Below are 27,524 nucleotides of genomic sequence, written 5' to 3' on the forward strand. Positions count from 1 at the left end.
AAAGGTTAAAAACAAAAACATATTTCAAGCTTTATTTATTTATTAAACAAAAAAAATCAACCAAAAAGGTGAACTATCTAACAAATCACAGAGTCAAGCACTAAAATACCAGAAAACACTAGATAGAAGAAAAGAACTGGACACACAAAGACTGTGAGTGGCAGGAGTCCACATCCTCTTTTGCCTTGAGCATTCAGTTACTTACTGTTTTACAAATGTTTACATCCTTGATTACCATTTGTTGAACAACACCCACAGCACTGACAAGAAAGTAACAAAGCAGTGATATTAAATAACATTAAAAAGGGTTATCTGACCCTTAAACATGCTGTCAGTATCAGGTACAGTTGTTGACATCACATAGACATGGATGGTACAGGGTCAGATTTTCCTTTGAGTCTACAACTTGTAGTTTACCCTTTTTCTCTAAGCATACAAACAGGCTACATACCCATTTCATCTTGAGCCATTAAAACGTAACAAGAGTGCAGACCATTTTACGGTGATTTTACTGGAGCTGTTTTATTTTTCGACAGCAACATATTAGCTCTAGTTCCTGGTTACATAGCAGCTAACCCTCCTTTTTCTCATTGTGCTGTTAACTTGAATTAAGAGCTACAAAATACACAGCTGAGGTCATTATTACCAGCATGTAGTTGTGTAACCGGAGATAGTAACAAGGACATGTAAACATGTTTTTACAGACAGGTTTCGCCCTCAATTAGAAGTACATTTATTCTCCTAAAGGATCCATCCAGAATCTGAGTGTAAAACCATATTTTCGCAGATGGTTTACTGAACAGGCCTTCTGGGCACGGGCCCCCCTGGTCTTCGCCTACATTAATGTCAATCAAAGACACACAATCCAACCAGGACTCAAAATTACTATAAAGAAACAAACAGACAGAAAAGGACTACACAGAGACCAAAACTATTACAAAGAGATGCAAAACAGCTGCAAAGAGACTCACAATGCGAATGAAAAGAGGCAAAACCAATGACACAGACACACAAAGCAGCTACAGACAAACTGAAAGTGACTATAAAGAGACATAAAATGACCACAAAGAGACCAAAACAATTACAAAAAGACCAAAATAACTACAAAGAGACCAAAATAACTACAAAGAGACCAAAATTATTACAAAGAGACCAAAATAACTACAAAGAGACCAAAACAATTACAAAGTGACAAAAAGACTACAAAGAGACTCAAAATGACCATGAAAATAGGCAGAACTACAAAGAGACTCAAAAGAAAAAGACACAAAACTACAAAAAAACACAAAACAACTACAAAAAGAGGCTAAACAACAAGTCTGTGTGTCTTGAGGTGGTTTGGCTTTTTGCATGTCTGTGCCCAGGGGCCCATTGTTTTATAATTTGCCCATGAATAATTTCGGATGTTCAGTGGTTGATTTAAGACCCATCACAGCCAACAAGCATTTTGAAATTGAAAATAGTCTTTGAGCATTTGTTTTATTGAAGGAAAATGGATGGATTTGTGTAATCTGACAGCTGTAAAGACATTAGAGGTTCCCTGTGTTTTTAAGTCTGTCTACCATCCGTTACTGAAATAATCCAAACCTGGACTGAGGCGTTAATGTGAAACCTGTAATAAACAGTAAGTCAACAGTACCAAGCATTTCATATTAAACCACACATCTTAGCTCCAGTAAATAAAAATAATCACAAACAATCAACAAACAAGACCTGGTTGAAAGTGTAACAGAAGTCCATTCAGATACTTGTGGCTACTTTGGATTATCAAAGTAGCAGTTATCACAGTCTGACTTACATGGTGTACTGCAGATACTGTTGTTTGTAGGATATTTTACAGAGGGTTCACAGAAAATCTAATGTCAGTGAATAAAACGTAGATTGCCATTCCCAGCTAGCAGGAATGCTCTGCAGGAAGCTTTAATATAAATGCTGGATAATATAACAATTTAAAGTGTACTTAGAGTACATTTCCATTTGCAGAAATATATTTACACAAGTTATTACACAGTCCAGCACAATCAAACCAAGATATAAAGCATCTGAATGATTTCTGACTCTTCCCCAGGTCTGTCACAAATAAATATATTCTGTATATAGCGACAAATCTCACAGTAGCCTGGTTTATAAATCTATCTGTCCATTACTGGAGAATCTGTTTATCTTAGTATCTGAGGACTGTGAGTCACTGAAACACTGTTTAGACCGAATATGAGAAGGCTGTAACATCAGATTCTCAATCAGGTTAAGAGCCAATATCACAGTACTTCTCACAGTTTTTCTTTTACGTAAATTAAATTCAAATTGACATTGGCTTTGGTGTATAATTGGTAGAAAATACCTTGATTGTATGTCGATGTTGAATCAACATCAGAAGCTTTTGGGAACAACAGTAATGACAGCACAACTCATTTACAGCATAATCATAATAATTAGAATTCATTCAACTCTTCAATAGAAACAGGTATTTCTAAAAGTGTCCTGTGACCTTTTTAATAGGCCCTCATTCAAAACCAGACCTCCTCTGGCCCCCTTTATTAAGGAATCTAGACACTTAAGGAGATATTAAAGGATTCATGATGACAAAGTAAACCTCGTCTGGTTAGTTTAGACAAAGAGTGCCAGCAGATGTCAACATCCAAACTTCAGAGTGCAAAATTAAGCACATAATCTCACCTTTTGCCTGCACTGAAAGATCAGAAGGGCTCTGCTGATTAATCCCACCAGATCCTTTAATATCTACTGGAAAAGGGTCTGGAAAGTAGATGAAGTCCAGAGAGAACTGAACCTGGGTGGACGTGGTCTTCAGGGTCGGCCATCGGAGGGTGTGAGGCTGGAGAGAGGTTACAGGACGGGGTTCGGAAAAGATGGTAGAGGTGGAAGGGGAACGGAGGGTTGAGGGTAGCCCTGGTTTCTACACATTCGTCCGACACTTAGGGAAGATGGGTCCTCCCTCAAGCCTTCTCTTTCTTACTGTAGATGGAGAGAGGATGACAACAGAGGAAAAACTGAATTCAGGACGGTGGTTCATCATCTTTACCAACAATTTTAGCTAAAGCTTAGCGGAGTTGGCCTGCTTTATTTGCTTTACATGAGTAAAGCAAAGAGAGGCAATGGAAAGAAGGGAACAGAACAGGACAGAAAGATTAAAGTTACAGCACTTTGACAGACAAAGGTAAGACACTGATTAAAGGCCCCAATCCTTTACATTTGTACAGTAATTGGTATTAACAAACAGGTTTACGATGTATTAAATGATCACAAACAAATCGCCACACAGAGAACCTGAAAACTTTAGAGCTACTGAATGTTAGGGGACCTGACAGTTGCCCACTTTGCCAGGATGGCAATTCATCTTTGGGTAAGAGCAGCATTTAAAAGAGAACAGGAGGGTACAGTGGTCAAGCAGAGGAGGAAATATGCCTCCAAAAAATGCAGGAACAGTAGAAACAGCACGTCAGGAGAGGAGAGTAACCAATTGAGGGAAAAAGATCAGTAATGTTGCCAAACAATTTGATTATAGCACCGATTTATACTGGTAGATTGATGCAGAAAGAGGAGATAAAGACCATCAAGCTTTATGCAGCTTCACAGTACAAAGAATATGGACTTCCCAAAAACCACTACAGCAACTAACAGAGGAGACTGTTTCTAGAGGTGGGGAAAAAATTGATACAGCATAGTATCGCGATATTTTGTGTGGCAATATTATATCGATTCATGGCCGCTAAGTATCGATATTTAGCGTTCCCAGTATTTTCGCCGTTTTTCTTTTTTCCACAGGGTGTAGTGGGCTCACTTTTAGGAATATACTGGAGATAGTGGTATCATATGAAACTAGAAGATCTAATGAATCTACAGGAACCACCTGTCGTCAGGACAAAGTTTGGCTTTTTTATGTTTCATTCAGAAAAAATCAGAGCAGTGAAGCTTAAAGTTGGGGAAAGTTTGATAAAATGCTGCAGTTGTTGTCGTCAAAACATGTTTGATATCAGTTCAGTTCAGTTTGACTGAATATTTTGTTGGTCAGTCTTTGGGTTTGACTCTCATTGTGGAGAAATAAAAAGACTGAAGTGAGATGAATAGACTGAGAATTTTCTCTTATTTGACAAAACAATTGAATTACATTTTGTCGACAAAAAAATGCAGTTAAACAGTAAAGTCGCAATATATTGTATCACAATACTCATCATATCGCAAAATGCTTAAAATCGCAATAATATCATATTGTGAATATAAACTCAAGTATCGGGATTAAATCGTATCGTGGGGCCTCTGCAGATTCCCCACTCTAACAGTTTCATCCTGTCCAATCAGACAGAAGAGATACACAGTAGCTGCTGTTGTTCAGTCAGTTGAGGGATCAGAGCAGAGTTAAAGCCCGTCTTCTGCATTTTGTATGTCCGTTTTATCTCTCTGTACCTTTCTGTATTTCAAACGTACAGGTTATAGTAGCCTTGCAATAGCTTCAGTATTATTTCATAGTCAAGTTTATTTGAATTATTTTACTTGAGCAGGATTAGATCTCCTGGTCTGTGATCTATGTAAATGTATTGCGTAAATGTAAAGGCAAAAAATATATTGTGACTATGGTGGGGGCTGTAGAGTAACAACAGCTAAATTTGTGGGACACTGTCAGTGGTCTTTGCAAACCAGAGATGACCAGAGGGTGAGAAGAAGGAAAGTGATGATAGGTGCTTTAGAGAAGCAACAGAAACTCTCAGAGGAGTCTGACAGGTGGTGGCAGAGGTTTCCAGCGGCCTGGAAAAGAACCAAGTGATGTTGGCAGGAGAAAGGCAAGGCTGAGCGGTCAAACGGTGCAGTGTTTGTGTTTCTTCTCTTTTTTTTACTTAGTCTTGGACTTGAACTTTTTCCCGAAAGCCCTCTCCAGCTCGGGGACGGACAGAGTGAGGGTGAAGGAGCCGTCCGACTCTGACCTGACGACTCGAGCTTTAAGATGACGAGGGGAGGGAAAATGTTATGACAAGATTATGACACATAAACTAAACTTAAAGTGGTTTGTGACACAATAGCAGCAGACTATAAAACCATTTGAACAAAAACAGCCCATTAACAATATCCAAATGTAATCATAATTCTGAACTTCACCTCAGTCCTGTTCTTACATTTGATGGACACTTATCATCACTCTCTAAACCTGAAACTTTAACAAAAACTCTACTCTCTCTTTATTTTGTAAAGTTTATATAAGGGCTGCTCCATTATGGGGAGAAAAAAAATCATGATTATTTTGGTTAATACTGAGATCACAATTATTTAACACGATGATTACTCATTGGCTTTGGAAATATCATGCACTCATGAAAATAAAATTAGATTTATGGCCCAGCCTGACTAATAAGGTTACGTTGTCAGAGGAGTTGACTCAACTCTTTGGTACAAAGACAATAATAACCGTAATAATTTGTGCATGTGCATTGCAAGAATCTGTTCTTCCTGCTTTTCCATTTAGTTCCCTCTCTCATGCACAGACTCTTTTCTTAGTGCTGATGTCATGACTTAGGAAGCCACTGTTTTGATTGGCTGGGGCTTTCTGGCCGTACTACTGAGTTAGCGGCAGATGATATCACTCTGATTTTTCTGTTAAAGTCTGATTAAAGTAGAACCCAAAGAGATATAGTGAAGATAAAGTGTCAGCACTGACGCACATAACAACCAACACTGCCAAATACAATACTACTGAAAGCCTGTCAAGGGCTTACATAACTATCTCAAGATACAGGGAGGTGATTCGGTCATATAATACAATATGTACTAGAATTATCAGCTTAAGTCCAGTTCATGAGTTTCTGTCATGTTTCTCTGAGCAATGAGTCTCTGTGTGTGTGTGTGTGTGTGTGTGCGTGCGTAACCCACCCAGGTCGTTGTTGTTCATCATGGCGTTGGAGCCTCGAAGGCGCGGGCCCTGCTGGGTGAAATGATATCCAAACTTCAACAGCGTGGTGTTTTTCTCCAGCATGCTGGCTATCTCCATCTCCACCTTGTTTCCTAACGGCTGGCTCTGGAGTTTGGAGAGAGAGAGAGAGAGAGAGAGACAGAGAGAGAGAGAGAGAGAGAGAGAGAGAGCAGGAAGAGATGGAGAAGAAAAGATGGAGACAAGATAAATTAACTGACCCCAAAAACCCACCGGTGGGTTTGAAAAGTATGCTAACTTAATAAATCGCCAAAACACCATTTAAGATATTCCTTTATTGATCCCCATGGGGGGAATTCTGGAATATTGTAGGAAAGACGAATTTAAACTTTCCGACAGTCCTTGAATGTATCATCGATTACAAACGTTTCCAATAGAAAAGGGAACCAAGATGAAGCTTAAAATTGTGATATTTCTGTCAAAGTCACAATATTATACGTCTCATTTAAAATGTATCAGAAATGAAACTGTTTCGAATAACCTAATAACTAGATTCTGTTAGAAACATTAAATTCTGCGCTCCTTTACACAGAACAAAGAGGAGTATGTACAACATGTAGAGACCCAATTTTCTTCCAATATTCATGACACTTGTGGGTCTTAGAAATGTGTTTCATATATATATATATATATATATACAAATCCCATTTTATTCAAAATTTAAACAAACAATTTATTGGAGAAATTCAACTTGCTTTTTTATTTTTTGTATGATGTATGCCTTTACAACTGTGTAATTCTGCACAAAAGACACTTTCAGTTGTTCACACTTCCTTAGAGCTGCAGGACTTAAATATCACAGTGAGAAATACAAGGCCAGAATGAGTAAAATGTAAGAGCAAAAAACACCTTGACATGGCTTGGGGTTCAGAGGGTTAAAAGCGGTTGAAGAAGTTGATTTGTGGTGGCGAGATAACAACATAGGTGGAGAAGAAGAGGAGTGCACAAAATAACTGCCACCCTCTCCACAACATGTGCCAAAAAGGTGGTGATCTCCATGGCAACAGAGGATGAAGTGGCAGGGGTAAGTTTGGTTGGATATAATTTCAGTCAAAGGAAGCCAGGATCATTCAACAAGATGAGCTAATGAGTGAGTGGTGACTCACAGACGTACAACTATGCAGTATGACACATGACAATGCAATCAGGGTGCATTATACTGAAGTGGCAAAGATGGCCTGTGTATATTACCAGAGACACACACCCACACACACTCACATTTTTATACATGGTAAGTGTGTATGAGTCAGCATCAGCATCAGTAGTAGTACGTATCCATGGAGCTATGAACATTTAAATAGCTGTGAACTTGTTTCTGGGTGTCGTCTTCAAACTTTGAACTTTACAGTGTGTTTTCAGGTCATAAATGTTAGCTGTAACATTTTGTTCTGCGAATGGTTGTTCTAAAAGACACTATAAGGAGTTGGCTGGTCATTTTTCCTGGAAAGTCCGTTTTAAGCCTATTTTTTCCCTTGCCATAATTAGCATCCCAAATAGTATTACATTTAATGTGAAGGGTGGATACACCATGCTAACCCAGCTAGCTAGCTAGTGCTATCATTAGCTGGTAACTTAACATTTGCTATGCTAACCGTATCTGGCACCAGCGGTCTGGTAACTTATGTAACCTCCACAGCTTCACCCTCTCGTCCAAATATGGTCACTTCTGGTTCCAAAAAACCAACATGGCAACAGCCAAAATAAATTGAATAAAGTTAATTTCTTATTTAGAACCTGCATGGTCTGCATATATTCTATGCAAGTTGGCTGTGTGTGTGTGTGTGTGTGTGTGGGGTACCTGATTGTCTATCTTGAGCTCCTGTAGTGTGGTGTTATACTGCAGTGACTCTATGAGGGACAGGATTCCAGTCCCTGTAATAAAGTTTGACTCAACGTTGAGACTCTTCAGTGTCGTGTTCACCCTCAGCATCTCCGCCAGGGCCTGAGGAAACACAGCACACACTGGGTCTTGAGTACCATTACACAGCCTTTTTCTCTTTACTTTTTTTAATTTGCAAAAACCAAAAACAGATAGCCAGAACAGACAACTGCTGTGACTTACAAATGCTACAGGGTCATTGCTCCTGGTTCCTACAATACTAAACCTCTCCACCACAGTGTTTTTTATCAGAGCCTCGGCGTACGCCTTCAGAGTCTTGATGGGGATGTTCTGGGTACAGAAAAACACAAAGATTACATCATTTATTTTCACAAAAGATTAGATCATTTGGTTCAATAAATTACTCAAAGTTCCTTCAGTGGTGAGTAGTAGAACACACTCTCAGGGACAGAAGAATTTAAATAAATAATAGAGGAACAGATGTTTCATATAAAATGTACAACTTGATTGAGTTACAGTAAAATAAATAAATCTAGATTAACCCATGTTGTTTTTGTTTGAAAATACAGCGTTACACTCACATCCTCTCCCTCTCACACATTGTTACCTTGATGTTGTTGAGATTGACCTCCACCAGGTCGGGGTCGTTCCTCTTCACTCTCATCAGGGTCTCTTCTACGTCTGTGGAGTTGGGCTCTTCATCGGGGACTGGTTTGTACTGGGTGCACTGAATCACACCTACAACACATCATTCACAGGACACTGAACTCCTCTTACTGTGGGAACAACACTTACTGTACTTCAATATGTTTCTAGACCTTTAATTGTTTTTTTTGTTTGTTTTAATGTTTCAAGAACCGATATGCATATTATAACCCACCTAAAGTACTACAAGTCGTAAATATTTTACTGTGCTGACAATTTTCTAAAAGATAACACCGCATATATAGTTTTATTTGTTTATCCCACATTCCAGGCAGTCACTAATTTTTCATATTGTAAAAATAAACTTTAAAAATTAAAAATATATCTTTTTAAATTACATATATGAATATATATATATATATATATATATATATATATATATATATTATATATATATATATATAATAAATATATAATTCAATTTTAATAGTTTATAGTTTCCTGTAGTGTATAGTTTGCAATCTGAGTGAACAGAACAAAAAAGAAAAGGGTGGTCACACCAAATATTGATTCGATTTAGATTTTTCTTGTAGATTAGCTGTAAATAGTTTATTTATTAAAAATAAACTATTATTACTAGTTTATATATTAAAAATAAACCATTAACATTTCTAGTTATGAAAGCATTCTTATTTTATAGCATACTCTTACACCTACCTAGAACTTTTGCACAGTATTGTATATATATAGGACTATATATTGTCCTATTTAAGGTAATTCAACATTGGGGTTTTGCATAAAATATACATATATGTAATTTTTACTACCACAGCAGCAGATGTGATGCAGTGCCATGGATTATGCAACTCAAGTTTTGGTTCTCCTAATATTTATTTTGTTCAGTAGTGAAATGGAGATAAAACAGAGTAGTTTACCTTGGAAAAGCTTGGCACTGAACTGCAGTAAAAGTATTGTTTAAGTTTACTGGAGCAATAAAAGTGTTTTTTATTTAGTGTATCAGTAAATACAGTTGCTTTAGTAAGTTATAAAATCGGCTTGGACCAACATTTTAATCAGATAAGAAAAGTAAGGAAATTATAACAATATTGGGAGACTTACTTCAATTCACTAAATGATCCAATTCATAGTAGATTATGGATTTGCCTTCAATTGTGCAGTATCAGATTTGGCTGCTCTGTTTGCAGCTCTCAATTGTCTTCATGTAAAACAATTTCTTAAACAATGTTGCAAAAAGACTCAATGTTCAAACACTTTTTTATGTCCTGTGTATTGGCATGGAAAACTAAGCAACTGACAGTTTCAGCAGACGAATGAAAAGTTTATAGCGGACTCTCTTTATGAGAGAAGGTCATATTTGGAAGCGAGATGCTCGGCCTCTGTCTCTGTTTAGAGCTGGAGGAGAATCTATAGGATGAACTACCAAGCAAGATAAACAGTGGCTCATTAACATGTGTGTGTGTGTGTGTGTGTGTGTGTGTGTGTGTGTAGTAATATCAGAACACCGCTGCCACTTTACACTGTGTAGTGCAGGATGAAGGTAAACAAATGAATCATCAGTTATTACTGGGGGAGCTATAGGACAATGTGTGCGTGTACTTAGTTTAAAGCAGGGCAACTATATTTGTGCATATATGGAGAGAAAAAAAGGCCAAGCCAATCATCTTCAGTAAAATAAACCAACATTCTGCAAACATGAGGTCATTTCACTTGATTCCAACTCGCTTCAACATTTTTCTTGAATGAGGTGATTTCTTCCTTTTTTTTCTTCTTCAAACTAGATGAGTGATCTGCTTTATTTTAGGACAGTTTTACTTGTTTCTTGAAAAATCACTGCACCAAATGTATCTGTGATGGAACAAAGTGAAGACAGCTCATGCAACTGCTAGATTTCCACAAATAAAAGACTCTGCAGCTGCACAGGTTTCAGTAACGTGTGTGTGTTTTACATACTGTTAAGGCCTTGCTTGTTGACTATGGTGCTGCTGGCCAGGGCTTCATAGTACTGCTGGTTACTCATCAGGGTGTGCATACCCAGGATGGCTGGAAGACAGGAAGAAGACTGGATGAGGATGGAAAGAACGAAGGGAATAAACAGAGGAACAGAGAGAGAAAGGGAGGAGGAATGGAGGAAAAATAATCTATATATTTAAACATTGTCTATTTACAGCCATACAGTGGACCACCATGCTAATACAGACAGCACATCAGCACTTGCAGCATCACAAGCAAGTCAAACCTGACACTATCACTTTCAACGATCAAGCAGTTGTATGCTGAAAGGATTCAAAGTAAGAGGTAACAGCTTCAGCCGAGGTCCTGCCCTCTGCTGGAGGACTACACATAAACATGCTACTCCACCATCTGCATGTTCAACAATGTCCAAGTATTAGCCTGTAAAGAATTTCAACTTGAGGAGTCTTGTTTGTGTCTGTGCAGCAATAAATATGAAATACGTTTTTTTGACAGAGTAGCTACTCTGAAGACACTATATAATAAAAGAGAAGATTTACAGAGAGCATGAGAACAGAACATTTTGCAAAGGCAAACAATTTAGAAACAAAAGCTTCCAAGATGCTCTTTATAAAAGGGCGGGCATGTTACATTTAGTAACTCCAAGGACTTGTTGTGCTCCTTAAATGTTTCTGCAGCAGTAAATTTTGATAATAAAAGTCTGCAGGTAGGAGAGACTCTAGTAGTGCGTGAAACTAAATGTGTTTAGATTAAAATGCTGTAGCCAGCTTTCTGTCTTGTCACCCAAGACATTTTGTACCTACCACCTAAGTCAAATTTAAGTAAGATTACCGTGGAGAGCATTAAAACTTACCAAATGCCTTTCCCCAGATCTAATGGTTGTAGGTGGTCCTTGGTGGACTTCTGTATTAAGCTTTGTTGTTTATTTATTATCTCCTCTAGCTTTTCCAACTTTTTGTACACAGTTTTGTAATAATAATGGTCAAGAACTATGTGAAATTGCATTTGTTTTAAATTGAAAAATGTAATATTTTCTTTGGGAGGACCCCAAACACACAAAACTAGAGAAATCACTGGAATTTACAGCTTTGATATTTCAACTCTAGCGCCACCTATTAACAGGTTGATTAATTTGATCAGCCTTTTCTGGCCTATTACAGACATAACGGGAACTATCGCCTCATATCCGAAAACATATGCAACATTTAATACTGAAAATGATGCTTGGGGTAAACAGAAATGGTTTTAGTTATATATTTAACTTTTATTTATTTAAATGGTCAGCAATTTACTGATACAGAACATATACTGATGTTTATCCAGGCATTTATTCATATTTTTTCTTTATTTCCCCAGTTTTAGTTTCTAGAATTGGTTGATACTGCAAAACATTAGATGCATAATGTATAATAATGTTTAATAATGTTAAATATTCTTTAATAAAGTTAATTTCTAAAAAAAGCAGCCTTCTGAGTACCTTTACACAGTCATATCGGAACACAATCCACATAGTAGAGGTCTATTTTCATTCCAGCTAAAAATTAACTTTATCAGCTGCCATATCGATAAGCTTTGAATTTTCCCCTCTGAAATTGGTTTTGGTATCAGTCACAAAAATTAGTCGGGCTCTACTTTAAGTTTATCACAAGTGAGCCAAAAAGAAAGTCCCTTTAGTGCTAATTATCTTTCAAAGGATACTGTAATTTTCTGGAACTAAAGACTTGCCGGAACTTGCTGTTAAAACCTCTGTGTGTGAAACATGGAGTGATCCATCTTGATTACTATTTAAAATGTTTTCAATCCAAAATGTATAACAAATATGCTTGTACATGCAGCAAAATATTTGCCACAGTAATAACATTGGCCATACATTACACAGAACCGATGAACATCCCTGCATAATGCATGTACAGCACAGATTTCTGACAGTCTGCGTCACTGATTCAAGCTGCACAACACGAACATGACGAGAGGAGCAGAACGGTTCCATGCAAACACGAGCGCAGTCTACAGATACCCTGGATGGTGTTGGAGGTGGAGGGACTGATGGAGGGATGAAGGGGAAAGGTGGAGGGGAGATCGAGGAAGCACTGGAGGAAATGGAGAAGACTTTGGTTAAAGAAAAGGAAATGAATGAGGAAAGGGTGAGGCCACTGATTAGTTCGAGAAGATGAAGAATACACAGATGCTTTATTGTATGTACGTGGGTGTGCCTGTTTTTGTTTTTGTTCTTCTTTAAATATTATAAACATGTGAAAATGAGATGAAACAAAACAATAATGTTCTGGAGGAAAATCTGATTAAATTATTCCTTTTTCTCTTCACTTTATTACTATTTGATATAATGCAACTGCAATAACTGCAATAAAGTTGGAATAAAATATTTTTGACTTCTTTCCATGAAATGATTGTGACAATGTGATTTATTATTGACAGATAAAGTGTATATATTCTCAAAACTTTATTAATCAATCTCTTCCAAACATATCACAATAAAAATGAAAGCACTATTAACAGAGGATTGTGTCTGAAAAAAAAAAGATTCCAACTTTATGGGCGCACCGCAAGGACTTTTAACTGTAAAACTGTTAAAAGAGTAGAGTATTTCAAAAGTAGGAAATAGAACAAATTTTTGATTAAAGAAACATGGTGAAAGCATGTGACTGTGATTATGTTACCTGCGATATCACAGAGTTCAGCATCAGAAGCACTAGCCAGGGCTTCTTCTAGCTCCGGCTCCAGAGTCACATTCTCCATGATGGGGTCCACAATCTTTTTAGGCACCCAGGCTTTCCCTGCAACATGAACGGATAGATTTAATACAAAAACGTACACTACAAGCAGAACAATGACTAGTAATACTAGCACCTAACCGTTTGCTGATGAAATACATTGTAAAGTAAATGCTGGAGACAATATGTATTCCCTTGGAATTATGTGAATAATTAAAGGTCCCCCTCCACACACATAGGGGTTTTTCCCTTGCACTCGCTCATGACTACACTCAAACACAATGTAATTAGTACATGGAAAATATATTTATCTATAGGCAGAAGAAAAAGTATTTCTTCTGTATAAATTACAGAAACAACAAAGACCAATGAATTGCTAGAAGTCATTGAAAAAAGGCGCGTTTCCATTTGGTGCTTTTCCCTCTATTGAGTCACTACTGAGCAGTGATTTTGCGCATATATGATTCATTTGCAGACTGGTGCAAACTGGACGCTTAGGGGTTAACAGCTCCAGCTCTATCTGCAGCTGAGAGAGACTGCTTTGGGAAGACTGGGCCGCTTGTAAGTGCTTTGGGACAGCGCCTGCTACTTGTAAAGAAGAGTAACAAGTCTCCAAAAGTCTCCAATATCACCAGAAAAAGTCACTAGATTTGTTGCTCGTCGCTTTTTTGAAAAAGAGTCGCTAGAGGGGTCTGAATGGTCGCTAAATATAGCAACAGGTGCTAAGTTGGCAACACTGCTTGCCCTGTTGGTCTGTTATGACATTGGAACTCCGTTGGTTAGCTGCTACAAAAGTACCTGTATGGGAACAGAGACAGAGGGGAACTAACTAGTGGGCGTAGCCAAAAACTTTCAAAAAAGTAGTCAGTGGAAACACGCCTATAGATCACAGTGGTAGCCATTTCAAATGTTAATGTCAAACTAGGGTAAAATATCTTTGACCAACTGTCTTACAAAACAGCTGAGCTGTCTGCAGTGAGTATTCATTCATCACGTCACACGTGTGACTGTAAAGACCCAGAGATTTGTGTCTTCACTGACAGGTCTGCTGTGTCTGTCTGTGTGGTCAGCTCCTCCAGTTTCAGACAGACATTTTTTGACCCCTCACTTATTAGGCATCTTACTACCCAGCATGCTTAGCAGCTTTCTTAAAGTCACCTGTCTCATTCTCTCAGTCCTAATCATACCACTTCAGCCTCCCACATTATTAGCAACTTGTTTCAAGCCCATCTACAGAGCAACCTGTGGAGGGTTTTGTCTCATTGTGAGCAGAGGGTGAGAAAAAGGGGAGTGGTAAAAAGAAAACATGAAGTGTAGTGATGATGGACAGCTTCGAGCAGGGTGCAGAAACTGCTGTTGCTCCACTCACATGCTCCGTTTCACAGCTGACCGTTTTTTTTCACAAGAAGAACTAGAAGTTAAAAGCTTTGCTCCATGCTATCTTACAGTATTACAGCTGATCTGTGAAAATCTGTCTTTTTAAGCACACAAGCGCACTGAAACAACAACAGCAGAAGAGAAGAACATGATGAAAGTGACAGCACCGAGACCTTCTAGAGTTTCACATTGAGATGTCTGGTATCTCTCGCCATCCATCACACACCAGTCGACATTAGACTGCTGCTGGCTCACTGACAGGCCTCACAAAGTCTGGTGAGGGTGGTCTTATGGAACTGATCATCCTTTAGGATCTCACCCCTTAACCTCTGAATTTGGGGGTTTGTGAGACACCTTTTTAAACACACAATATATGATATGAAATACATTTTTTGTCTATGAATCAAAACAATAACAAGATTCAGTTTGGTTACATTGGTAAGTCATCTGGGCTCATGGGAGTTTTTGTAGGATTCTTTCAGTGTTCATTGTTCACATCCTGACCAGGTTATTAAAACGAATAAAAACACTGAATGAAGCAGTGTCATCTTAAAAATCAGTGTTTCTCTGACACTTTTTGGTTGACAAAGTAAGTACCAGAGGTACTTCAAGCCGTTACGTTGCTCAGCTTGTTCCTCTGATAACTTAAGATCTGATGACTAAAATCCTCCATCTGGTTAAAATATATAGTTGAAACCACCAAGATCTAAAAAGTGTATTGTTTAAAGTGGCTTGAAACTGAATAAAAAGTACATTTACAACTCAACAAAATATATAACATAGGTTTGTTTTTAACTTTTATTGTTTAGTTAAGGTCATGATTAATCTGAGGTGTAATCTTCCTCAATGTCAAGCATGATATCCATCCTTCCCTCAGCTCACATAACTGGATACGTCAGTTATCGCTAATATTTAAACCAAACAATCCAGCTTTCTTGTCACCTGTTCACTTGATTAAACTGTGCAGCCAGATAAAGCCTTCTTCTCATCTGAGGAGGTTAACTATGATAAAAACAGGTTCCTACCTCTCTTCTCCCCTGTGAAGGGCACCAGGTCTTCTTTGTCAGGATGCTCTTTGGCCTGTTTCTCCAGATGGGCCAGCAGGTTGTCTCTCTGAAAGTCTCCTGTCGGAGCTTTCTTGGTCTGGTCCTTCTGCCGCATCCCAGCCGGCAACAACGCATTCTGGACACATGAGAATTTACACAATTTAAAGGACTGGCATTATATTAAAAAGTGTTATTTTTCTGAATTTGTTTAACTCCTTTCTTCCTACCATTACTGTACCTTGAAACAAACAATACAGAGCAGATGATTTCTTCCTTGCTACAGTGATATTACTGAATAAAACATTAATCTCTGATAGATATTTCTCAGGCCACAGTGCTATGATTACGTATACTCTTCTTAGTAAACAAATCCTTTATACATGGTTTGCTGTGATTTAAATGTGAGAGTAAATATTTGACCTTGATCTTTTATTCTGAAGAATTACCAGTTGAACTCATTTTAGCTAAATCTAAACATAGGTACGTTATCTAAATTTAGTCAGTTATCCAATAAAATAAGAATAAATAAGGTAATAACACACCAAATAACTAAAATAAACCAAGAAATGCAGGGGGCATCAGTACAGAAACTTCTCATAAACCCCAGTGGGAGAATAATACACACAAACTTTTCCTAGATTCCTACATACAGGTATTCATTAACAATCCGACCAAATTATGCCCAACACTGATATGGTATTATTTGCTCACATTGCTTGCATTTTTTTTAAATTAAGATTTTTAGGAAAGAGTCAACAAAAATAAGTTTCACTGGATTAAACCAGAGATCTAGAGGAGATCTAGAGATGGTGGTACAGTATCTTTGCTCTGGTGAATGTAACTCCCTCATCAGTCTCTATCTGGACTGAGACATTACCCAGAGCTTTGCTGCTCACCGCGTTATTTTCAACCTTAAACAACATTCAAAACCAAGCTCTTACAAGTGCTACTTATAGCTCTCTATCTTATCAGCCCTCTCAGCACTCTGAGGCCTCCCTCCTCATGACTCTGTCTCACTCTTTCCCTCTCAGCCTGATACCTCCACTAGCAAACAATTACATTTGTATCTGCTTTTAGATACACTGTTTTGGAGTAAGATATTAGTCTTCTTCTTATACTTTGTCATTCAGTTTTTCCAGTAGTGGTTCGTAAATGTGACTTAAAGTTGTATTCATACCAAAGCCAGGAGAATATCACACCGAGACTGCCAAGCTTTTTTTTTTACGTCACACATAATATCAGTGGTAGATAACAGGCACACTCTCAGTCCCAGCATGTTATTTTTACCAGCATGAGACTCTGTCTTTATATCCCTTTCCCTGTCATCCCACCCCCCGCCTCATCTGGTCTCAGTCTCTCTCTCCTGCCAATCAGCAGCCACAGCAATCATGTATTTGCATATTAATGTAGCACGTACAGCAAATGCCTCCATGAACAGAAGGCTGAGATGCAGGAACACAGTGTTTTAAACCTGTTTTAAACCTGGCTATGAATAAGCTGGGAACATGCACCTTACAACATTAATATTGCAAATTGAGCAAACAGTTGATTACATATCCATTACATTAGCATATACGTGTGTGAGTTGTGTTTGCTAGCCACCTGATAAATGTAAGCCCAATATTCACTTTCCTTTTAGGTCTGGTTTTCGTCTGAACCAACAAAACATTTCTGTTTTACTCTGCATACAAAACATGTGTGGATACATGGGAGGCTAAATTTTTATTCCTAGGTGGGTAAAGGCAAATGCAGGCAGGTGAAGGCCTTCGCCCACCTAAAAAAAATGTCATGACAATAAAAATGTCTCTGTAAGTGCAAACTACTGTTTTTTAATGGGTGTTATTACATCTATTTCAGCTATAACTGCAACTTCACTAACTTTGTCTGTTTGCCCTTTGGAGCTAAGTAGGTAGCATACAATTTAAATAAAGTTTACTAGAGCTTTTTTTTGCTGAAAATACTAGCCTTGAGTTAAGAATGAACCAAAACAGTAAACAAACAGTTTCTAAAAACAATGAGCTGAACGACCTCCACATGTTCAGTAAAAACATGAATTAGTTTAGCTTTAAGTTATGTAGGGAAGTTAAAAATTACAATAGTTTTACTTTGGGTTGAACTTTCCACTAATCTACATTAATTTAGTCCAGATTAAAAAAAAGATGTAAGATAGCATGACCATAAGGGGTTTGCCCCCTAGAGCTCTTTAGATAAGCCATAAGCTAACAGCTAACTGTTAGCATACTGAAAGGTTCTGTCATAAAGAGCTGCTAGCGTCATAGCCTTCGATAAGCTATCAACAGCCTTGACAAGTTGATTTACATGAACACAGACAAATTTTGTTTCTATATTGTGATTAGATAATAATGATGGGGACATAACATGATAAATGTCAATGACAATTTAGTAGTGAATGTAGAAAACTGAGACATTTTCGTTCAATCACCGTAATGTTTGATTTAATCCAAATATGTCACAAACCTCAGAAAGTTACAGTCAAAAGGATGTGACCCTGATGTCTAAGTAAAAGTAAACAGTAGAGCCAGTCCAAGCTGCAGCATGTCATTGTGTGACTGTGAGGCAAGAAAACACAATGTTCTCTCGATGACTGACAATCTATTTATCTTTCTACAGCCACGGTACAGCTGGCAGGCCTGCTGTTTTTGTCCAACAAGATGATTTTTTTTTTTCAAAAGCTTACTGGAACTGATGTGGGTAGCCTTACTGGGAAGGTTACAGTGTGTTACAGCAATTGGATACTTGACTGTTGTGTAACAGGTTACCCTCATAAACAGGCATAAACACGGTAAGCACACACGCACTGCCTCTCTCCGTTTCCTCAGTTTACGTCATAGAGTCCCTCCGGAGACTCGCTGCTGGCATACGCCTCACTCGCGCACACACAGACACACACACAGACACACACACAGACACACACACACACACACACAGACAGACACACAGACACACACACAGACACACACACAGACACACACACAGACACACACACACACACACACACACACAGACACACACACACACACACACACACACACACACACACACACACACACACACACACACACTGATCCCTGCACATTATACTCTTCCAGTCATCCCCTTGGCATTGAGGGGGAATCCAGCCTCTTTATGAGCAGTTAGACATTCATCAGAAAGCTATTACAGCTGCTTTCACCACATAGACGCGCGATACATCACTGAGGGCACAAAGCTGGCAGTGGATGCATCAAATGCAGAGATAAACACTTCATAAAAGGCAACAGAAACTAAACACAAGTATAACTGATGTACTGTACCTACTGCAGCATAATAACTAACAACATGATACACCACCCTGCCTCCCATGGACTGCACTTAATGAGAATAGAGACATACTGTAAATGATGTAAATGATATCCAACTAAGCAGCAACATTACAAAATGACTCATATAAAAAGGTAAAATATTTTGTAGAATGTAACTGTTTCACGTAGCCTTAAAGGTTCATCCAAATCAGAAATACATTTCTCCTCTCACCTGCAGTGATATTAATCATTTATCAGTCTAGATTGTTTTGATGTGAATTTCTGAGTGTTGGAGATATCGACCTTGAGTAACAGAGTCATGATGTCTGGAAATAGACATTACTGTTTTACGGTTTTCAAATGCATTTTTTTTGCCGCTTTGAGCACCACAAGCCGACTACTACCTAGTTCCAAAATGGTTGAGAGAAGGCAGACATCTCTATAGCCGATACCTCAAAAACTCAGAAAGTCATACCATAATAATTAAGATTGACAAAAAGCACTACAGGTAAGAGAAAAATGATGTATATTTGATTTTGGGGCGAACCTCATCTTTATAATGCTGCTTCCTACACTTCCTCTCTCATGTATTGGGAAAATCATCAATGTCACAATGGCTTAAACTAGACATTTATATATATATATAGAAATATATATATATATATATACTGTCTAGAAAAATTCACATAAAAAATTAGGTAAAGGATCTAAAGATGACAACTTTAAACTGTTAAACAGGCTTTTTTCTTGATTAACCAATAGATATATATTTATTAATATATACACCTGTATGCCAGGTAAAAAAAATCCCTTTGTTACAGGGATTAAGGCTAGAGAGGATCTGTGAGCCTGAAAGGTTGTCCAGTAGGAAATGTGTATGATATATTGGATGATTTTTAAACTGCTCTATGCTTGAAATCAGAAAAGGTTCCTAGAAACTTGAGGTGCTTTAAATGTTTTTATTATGCCCATATTCTACACACCGAGTTAAAAACTGACCCACTGATCCAGTAATTTGGATGTAACACTGATCCCATTGACTTGCCTAACTTTATCATAGATTATACAGCAGCTGTAAAAACTACATTGTGTGTAAACCAAAGACTGTGGGTCATCATATACATTTTACACGTTGTGCAGTAACGCTGCGAGTCCATTCTGGATTGGCTGGTTTTGTCTACACAGCATTCAAAGCACAGTCCATCAGCTGCCACTGTACTAATACTGCAGACACTATTATTTACATTAAAGCCATTTACTCAAACAAATTATCTACCCACAATTCAGATAAAAAAGACAGAGACAAGTAGTAACAGTAATATAAAGCACACTGCAGTTCATCACATCAGGATGGTCTCTTAAGCCTTTCTGACCCCATCCACTGACACCAACACAGCAACAGCATCTCCTCCTTATGGCCTTTATACTGTAAACTTACATCAGGATCCAGCTCCTCTAATTCATCCTCTAATCGCTGCAGCTCCTCCTCTGACAGTTTCTTCAGCAGCTCATCCTCGTCTATGTCCCTGTACTTCTCCATCTCCTTCCTCATCACCGACATGATGGACACCTGGGAACATTGATACAGTGACCTCAGCATGACATGCACACAAACTCTTGCAAGAAAGAAGTGGTTAAGATGATTACAGGACGTTAAATATACACAACATTGACCGGAATGGAATGATTTTCATCCCATAAAATAAACACTTGGACTTTGTTTTTTCTAACTGTATCTTACAACATCAATGTCTTGTACTTCAAAATTGCTTGAGGTGATTTAATCGACTTAAACCAAACTTTTATTTCAAATCATGTTCATCTCTCGTCTCGCACGGTTTACATTTCTGAGATGTGTCTGACATTTAAGATTCAGTGCTGCCATTGTAAACATATACACAAAGTGATCTGGGAGGTATTCAAATGATTCCCTCACCTCAAATCACCCCTCCAAACGAGAATGACAAATCGTAGGCGATCAGGAGCCTGCAAGACCCTGGGAACTTGTGAAAGAAAAAATCTATATCTGTGGAAAGAAAAAGAGAAATCATTGATAAAATGAATGGTTTAATAACAGGAGTTACCAGAGTAAAGCAAAGTGGACTATGATGGTTGATTCACATGCTTTGTTGAGTGTCACTTGATGTAAAAAACTTGACTGCACTCACCTCAGCGACCCCCACCTCAGGGGTAAAATAACAGCAAAGGCAGCCAAGTGCCCGTAGCGCTCCTGGGAAAGAGAGAGACCTGGAGGAGGCAGAGTTAAAGAGTGGAGAGTGATTAATAGCGCTCTAAATTAGAAAGCAATAGATACACTAAGCCATCTATGCAGAAAGATATTAAGCATAGTATTCCACTGCCTGCTTTCCTTTTTCATTTTCTCATCTCCAAAGTTACTGACAGGGTGGCTACAGAAGGCTGGGAAAGAAAAGACTTGCTTTTCATTTTTTATACAATGTTGTAAAAAACTGTTTGCAGTTTTTAGTTGCTCCTCACTAGTGGTGGAATGTAACTAAGTACATTTACTCAAGTACTGCAATTAGGTACAATTTCAAGGTACTTGTACTTTACTTGAGTATTTCCACATATGTAACATTATTTATAATACTTCTATTCAAAAAATATTTTTAGGCAGATATTGTACTTTTTACTCCACTTGACAGCTTTAGTTACTTTTCAGGTAAAGATTTAACATAAAAAAACGTGACAAATTTAAAGGGGTTAGACTTTTTTTTAATTAAACCTCATGACAGTATATTAAGTAGTGAAAATGAGCCCTACCTTGGGAAAAATGAAATGCTGCTTACATAAATGCATCAATAATGATAATATTAATAATCCAATAATATATGTGGAATATATATAACAATTTGAGTGGGGCCATTCTACATAATGGGTACTTTTACTTTTGATAATTTAAGTACATTTTGAAGCTGATACTTTTGTACTTAATTTCTGAATGCAGGGCTATTACTAGTAGTTGAGTAATTTTGCAGTGTAGTATTAGTACTTTTATTTAAGGGATCTGAGTACTTTTTCCACCTCTGCCACTAAACCTTCATTTTTTTTCATTTTACATTTGCTTACTACTTCTCGACAAAAAGTCAAGGGGATTTTTGGATTTCGATTTACTGCAGGGAATAAAGCAAAACAAAAGTTCATGATACTGTTAACAAATGAAGACCACTTCATAATTTAAAAAAAAAAAATGCAGTTCCCAGAGGTAAGAAGCTAATGTAAGGCTAAAACTGAACTACACCTCAGTGTCACAACGTCACAACGTCACAACCGCTAAACTGATGAAGATGCCTTTTAGGTTTTAGGACTTATTCCTGCTGTGCAATATTCTAGTACTTAAGCTCCCATAAAAATAGCCAATTGGTTTTTTTTTACACAACATGAAATAACATATTTATCAGTGAACTTTAGGGTGTTGGATGGTAGACTTTGTCCAGGCTAGCTGTTTCTCAGTGTTAGTTTTAGCTTCATATTTAAAGTAGTAATATGAGAATCTGATCTTCAACAAGCATTTATCCTATAACGCCAAGCTATAATTATTTGTTAGTGATGCAACATTTTGGGATTGGCCCGTAAATTACTGCATGTTATCATATATGGTAACACCTGGAAATATCAATGTTCTGCAACAGTTCTGGCCATTTATTTGTCGCAAACAGGGTTTAAAAAAATAAGAAAAATAAGTGATACATGGACAAGACAAGGCTTTATTTGGCTTTAGCAAAAAAAAAAAAAAAAAGAGAGATGCATTGGATGTTTGCCTCATCTAGAAACGGATGAGAAACCAGGAGAGAGAAGGACAGGGAAAAACCTGGACAAGGATGTTTTCACTGACTGATTGGTTTGGAGATGGTGGGTTTTCGGTGTAATGTAGAAGGTGCTAAGAAAATGTTTTTGACAAGAAAAATACTGTTGAATCATCTGAGGTCACTGAAGGTAGCAAGCTACCTAAGATAACCTGTGATGTACAAAATCAGCTGCTATCAATGACAGCCTGATTGATGACTAACAGAAAAGTATTAAATATAACCTTAGTTCACCTACAGACTGCCAAAGTGTGACTTTCTGCAGAAAGTAAATGAACAAGTCCCTTTTCTGTCGGTTTTCCAATAATGGTTTTGCTTCCAATGATTATGAAGCAAGATAATCAAGATAAAAATAGATTATCGCACCACATTGGGATTCAACATGATGCTAAAAAAAAAGAGAAAACCCCAGAATATTATGTTTATGAGCTTTCAGTAGGCTGCAGCAGTGCACTGCAACATATTTGATGTAATTCACATTTGTATTTATTGAATTTGTTAAGTAGTTTTCACTGGGTGGTGGAAGTGACCGGACATTTCCTCATCTCATTTACTTTAATCTAATTTATTTTTATATTTATTATTTAAATGTGTATTGTTTATTTTAATTATTTTTTTCATTTTATTATATTTAAAATTTAAGAAAATCCACTGTTAAAAAAACTTTTGTTTCTTAGTTGAACAAATGCATGCTGTTAAATAATCATGATGTCAATATTGACCAAAATGATCTGGAGTTTGATTTTTACCATAACTGAGTAGTCCTACTTTTATGTGATTCTAACAGCAGTCAGGTCTAGCACTACATTTTCACCTGTTCACTGTCTTTTTGACTCTCTATACTGGTGCTCCATTTCCTGCCAGAACTGTATCCTGTTGCTGACCCCTCTGAATCTGACCATGAATCACAGTGACAAATGCTGGGGTTTTTTTCTCTCAAAGCACTCTGCAGAAAAATGTAAGTTTCAACCCCGGATAAACCAAATATCTTGTCCGGAAAAGGGTTTTTCTGGTGCTTTCTTTCTCTGCTGGCAGTGTGGACGGATTGCAGATCTGTTTTCCTCTCTCACTCTCTACATTTCAGTCTTGGCTGCAGAACCAGATGACTGATGATGGATGAAGTGCAGCGGAACATTTGTGGGTCACAGCACCAAATGCTCGGGATACGTGCGGTCTCTAAGCCCTGGTTCCTTAAAACTGTGGGTCAAGGTTTGAAATGTGTTGCGAGCTGCTGCTGACAGATGTCCACATGACAACCCTAATAATAACTTTACTGAGCCTGCATCAAAGGTTCTCCAATTAAGCAAAAAAGGGTTGAGATGAAGCTTAAGAACCCCAACCGAAGTGCAGAAAATGTTGCGTTCGAGGAGTGCAAACATTTCTTTTTGATCTTAAGTATGTCAGCAAGTGTGTTTTGGCTAACCTCCTAACAGGTGGAGTCAAGCGTGCCGTACTTTTGTTCTGCTTTCTCTAAGCTCCGCGACAAGACAACTTTCCAAAACCAAAGATGAAGAACTGGGCTGAACGCCAAATAACGCTGCAAGTCTGCTGGAAGAGCCTGAGCTGCTCTGATGATATCAAACAGACCCGTGCCTTTATTTATAACGTTTCTACAAGCTTCTGCTTCATTGGAGGACATTCACTGGGCAGAGAGGAAAGGCTATTAAATATGACCTGAGCCAGAATGTACCCTGTAAAGTCATAAACACTTGACTTGACCCTTGACCTCTAAACTAGGCATGCTCAGTCCTCAAGCCTCTAAGAATAGCAGCACTGATACAGGATCATTAATCAAGTGAGAAGTGTGTAAAACCTTTAAACTCACTAGCACAGCCTTTGTCATATTAAAATTAAAAATAAGAGCTCACAGTTGAAATATCTGCTTCACACCCGATTTACACAATTCAGCTACTCCTGTAACACAACTATGAAGGCCTGCTTTTATCCTTACTTCTCTGTAAATCTTTCAGTTTTTAAACATAAACCCTGCAAAACTTTTTCAGCCGTGAAATACACATAAATCTCTGTGAATCTCACACATGCTCTCAGAGGGGCCAAAAACTTTTAGCGGCCAATAAATCAGCACATAAAACACAGTTAAGAAGACAGCAGAGGACCTTTAGAAGCTTCAACAGGCGACTTCCTGCTTAATGTCGTCAAACAGCTTACCCTCTCAGGAAAAAAGAAAAAATACAGCAAGTGGCGTGTGAATATTTCACTTAAAATGTCTTCAGTTTGGGAAGTCAAAGATATACTACGGTCATCTCTAAGCTTATGTTAAACACAGGAGCTTGAACTAGGAGGCACACCAATCTCCATACATTTGTACATACTTTAATAGGGAAGGAAAAAAGCAATTTTTAAAAAGAAAAAGCAAAAAAAAAAAAAAAGTTCATATTTGAAAAATGTAATGCCACAATACTTAAGATGTCCCAATCTGGTTAACCTGAGAGTTTTAACCAGATGTTGTGGCTGGGCGATATAGCCTAAAAATAACATCTCTTCCCACACACATCCCACACCCTATATATGATTTTTATATTTTTTTCTCCTTAAAAACAAACTAAACATGACAATGACATATTTCTATATTTTAGTTCTGGATACTCAACATACAGTCATGAAGTTTATTTAGCATTTGCACAATTGGAGCACAATTCAAGTAGAAAGCATAATTTTTTTATTCCAGTTGAAAAGCTTTTGACACACTGCCCCATTAGTAATCTGTGAATTGGTAATCTGTCTCAAGAAGCCCATATCGGTGGGGTCTAAAGTGCAAAGCAAACTTTCATCAGACTTCACTTTTTGAAAAAATGAAAATAAAAGTTATATTTTATTCTCCCTGAAGAAAAAATATTTGCATGATAAATAACAAAATCATACATAAGGTGGTTGTCTTTTAAAGTCGTTGAAAGTGAAAATCAATTTCAATGAATGAATCAATTCATTAAATTCAAATTGATAAAAATCTATTTATTGCCCAGCTCTACCAGGTGCTAACTGCATGTGCACCTGGTAGAAAAATAACCACAATATTCCTAAAAGGATCAGAGTATTAACAGACTCCATCATGCCTTATGCTATTGCATGGTGTCTGTCTAAACTATTCTGCAAGATTTCAGTTGTTAGAATCACCTCTGGAAAGGCCCAGTAGAAAACAGCTGTGAGGCAACTGGTCTGATTTCCTCTGTATGAAGTTGAGATAAGCTACAGGACAGTCAGTGTGTGTGTGTGTGTGTGTGTGTGTGTGTGTGTGTGTGTGTGTGTATTACGCTGTGACGAGAACAAGGGTCTCCACTTACACAGTGGTGACCACTGGTATAATGCATAGGTGCTTGCCAAAATAGATTAGTTTCTTTTGTGTGTCTATATATGTTATGTGAACAGTAAAGAGAGTGAAAGCCAAGACCTCATCATTTTAAAAACATTATCTCATTCTAACAACTTCTAAAGTAAATCCATCTGTGATGGCTGCTGTGTTGTCAGTCTCCGCTTTGGGGAGCGCCATGGAGTCGTATATCATGACATGAGGTGTATAACGAGGCGCCGAGCAGCTCACTTGCTGCCTTGGACCACACTTGCTGCCTGACCATTTGTGCATTCTGCAGAGGTCAAAAAGTCAGACGTGTTACCTCATGTGTCACCTCACTAATCAGAGTGTAGTTTCGAGCTGGCTGCTAACATGATACATTACTAATCAAAGAGACGAAGAACAAACATAAGAACACTTGTATTCATGTTTTAGATGGTCAAACACTGCAACAATGAGTAAATAACAAAGAAATGGCACCAGTGGAAAAGTGAACAAAGAAGCAGTCTCAGAGAACGCACTAATATTCTTAAAAATAAGAAAAACAACCTTAAACAAGTAACAAAGGTTATAAAAGGCTCCTTTTACTCTATGGGATGCATGTAGGTCACAGACAACTGCTGCATCTCTCAGCACTTGTTGAGTGAAATCCTGATTATGCAAGTTGGATTTCAATTTTACTGAAATTATCATTTTTAAATTTCACATGGATACTCATCACTTTATTAACCCAAGGTGACATCCTTTGCTCATGATCCCAACTTGCCAAAGCCTTCTCAATTTTTTTTTAATAGTTACTAACTTAAGTCTGTAGCCTAGAAAGTTAAGAGGTGAGCCCTAGGAAGTGCATGTAGAATGATGGATCACTGGCAAGTTAAAATGGAAAATTTCACTAATGTTCTTGAATCAAAGACTCACAGGTAGCTACTGTACATGATAAGGACTGCATTGCAATGTCCATCTGTGCAGAACTTTGATGTTAGGACTTGCAGAGCGCCATTACTTTAAGAGGAAGCATACAACAGCGAATAATGCATTCTTCAAAGCACCAACAGTGAAATAAAAATAATCCTCAGTGTTACTGGAGAAGCCCACTTTACCCTCAATGACCTCGTGGTTACGGTATATATTTTCTCCACTTAATGGTTAAACGCGTTGTCCTGTACATTATTCCAACCTTGACATGTGATGTTCACTAATTTGCCTGTTTTACAGTGTGCAGTATAATTTTTGCATTTATTTCCGTACCTCCTCCAGCGCTATTTATAGCCGGACGGTCCCGCTGGGTGACAGGCAGCAACGAATACTTTGACCAGATATGGTTTCCTTCAGAGCCGCCTGGAGTCGCACCGCGCGGTCCGCTCTGCTGCAGGCGCACAACCCGGGAATCCGCAAAAAACTCCAACTAGACGAAAGCGTCCATGACCCGCAGATAATCCTGAATTCAGCAGATTTCACAGAGTGCTCGCAAAGTTTCCTCCCCCGTCCCCGGTCGTCTCTCGGCGGGTTTGCAGGAGGCTG

General features: G+C 37.9%; 1 protein-coding gene across 1 annotated transcript; it reads right to left on the reverse strand.

Annotated features, from left to right (window-relative positions):
- On the reverse strand, nt 1-27,524 carry tmod1 (tropomodulin 1). Its single transcript, XM_059336796.1, has 13 exons — nt 27,252-27,524; nt 21,038-21,116; nt 20,806-20,895; nt 20,308-20,439; nt 15,547-15,703; nt 13,091-13,207; nt 10,392-10,481; nt 8,383-8,513; nt 7,998-8,105; nt 7,734-7,877; nt 5,878-6,022; nt 4,851-4,950; nt 1-2,973 (listed from the first exon to the last, which is right to left on the reverse strand). The coding sequence occupies exons 4-13, from the start codon at nt 20,428-20,430 to the stop codon at nt 2,955-2,957; spliced, it is 1,134 nt and encodes a 377-aa protein (XP_059192779.1). The 5' UTR covers nt 20,431-20,439; nt 20,806-20,895; nt 21,038-21,116; nt 27,252-27,524; the 3' UTR covers nt 1-2,954.

Source organism: Centropristis striata, chromosome 1, assembly GCF_030273125.1.
Source record: "Centropristis striata isolate RG_2023a ecotype Rhode Island chromosome 1, C.striata_1.0, whole genome shotgun sequence".
NCBI classification, from domain to species: Eukaryota; Metazoa; Chordata; class Actinopteri; order Perciformes; family Serranidae; genus Centropristis; species Centropristis striata.

Coding starts and splice junctions, on each gene's coding strand:
- tmod1 (XM_059336796.1), bottom strand. CDS start 20,430: ATGTCGGTGATGAGGAAGGAGATGGAGAAGTACAGGGACATAGACGAG. Junction 8,514..10,391: donor CAACAAGCAAGGCCTTAACA/GTATGTAAAACA, acceptor GATGTGTTGTAG/GTGTGATTCAGTGCACCCAG. Junction 7,878..7,997: donor GCAATGACCCTGTAGCATTT/GTAAGTCACAGC, acceptor GTGTTTCCTCAG/GCCCTGGCGGAGATGCTGAG.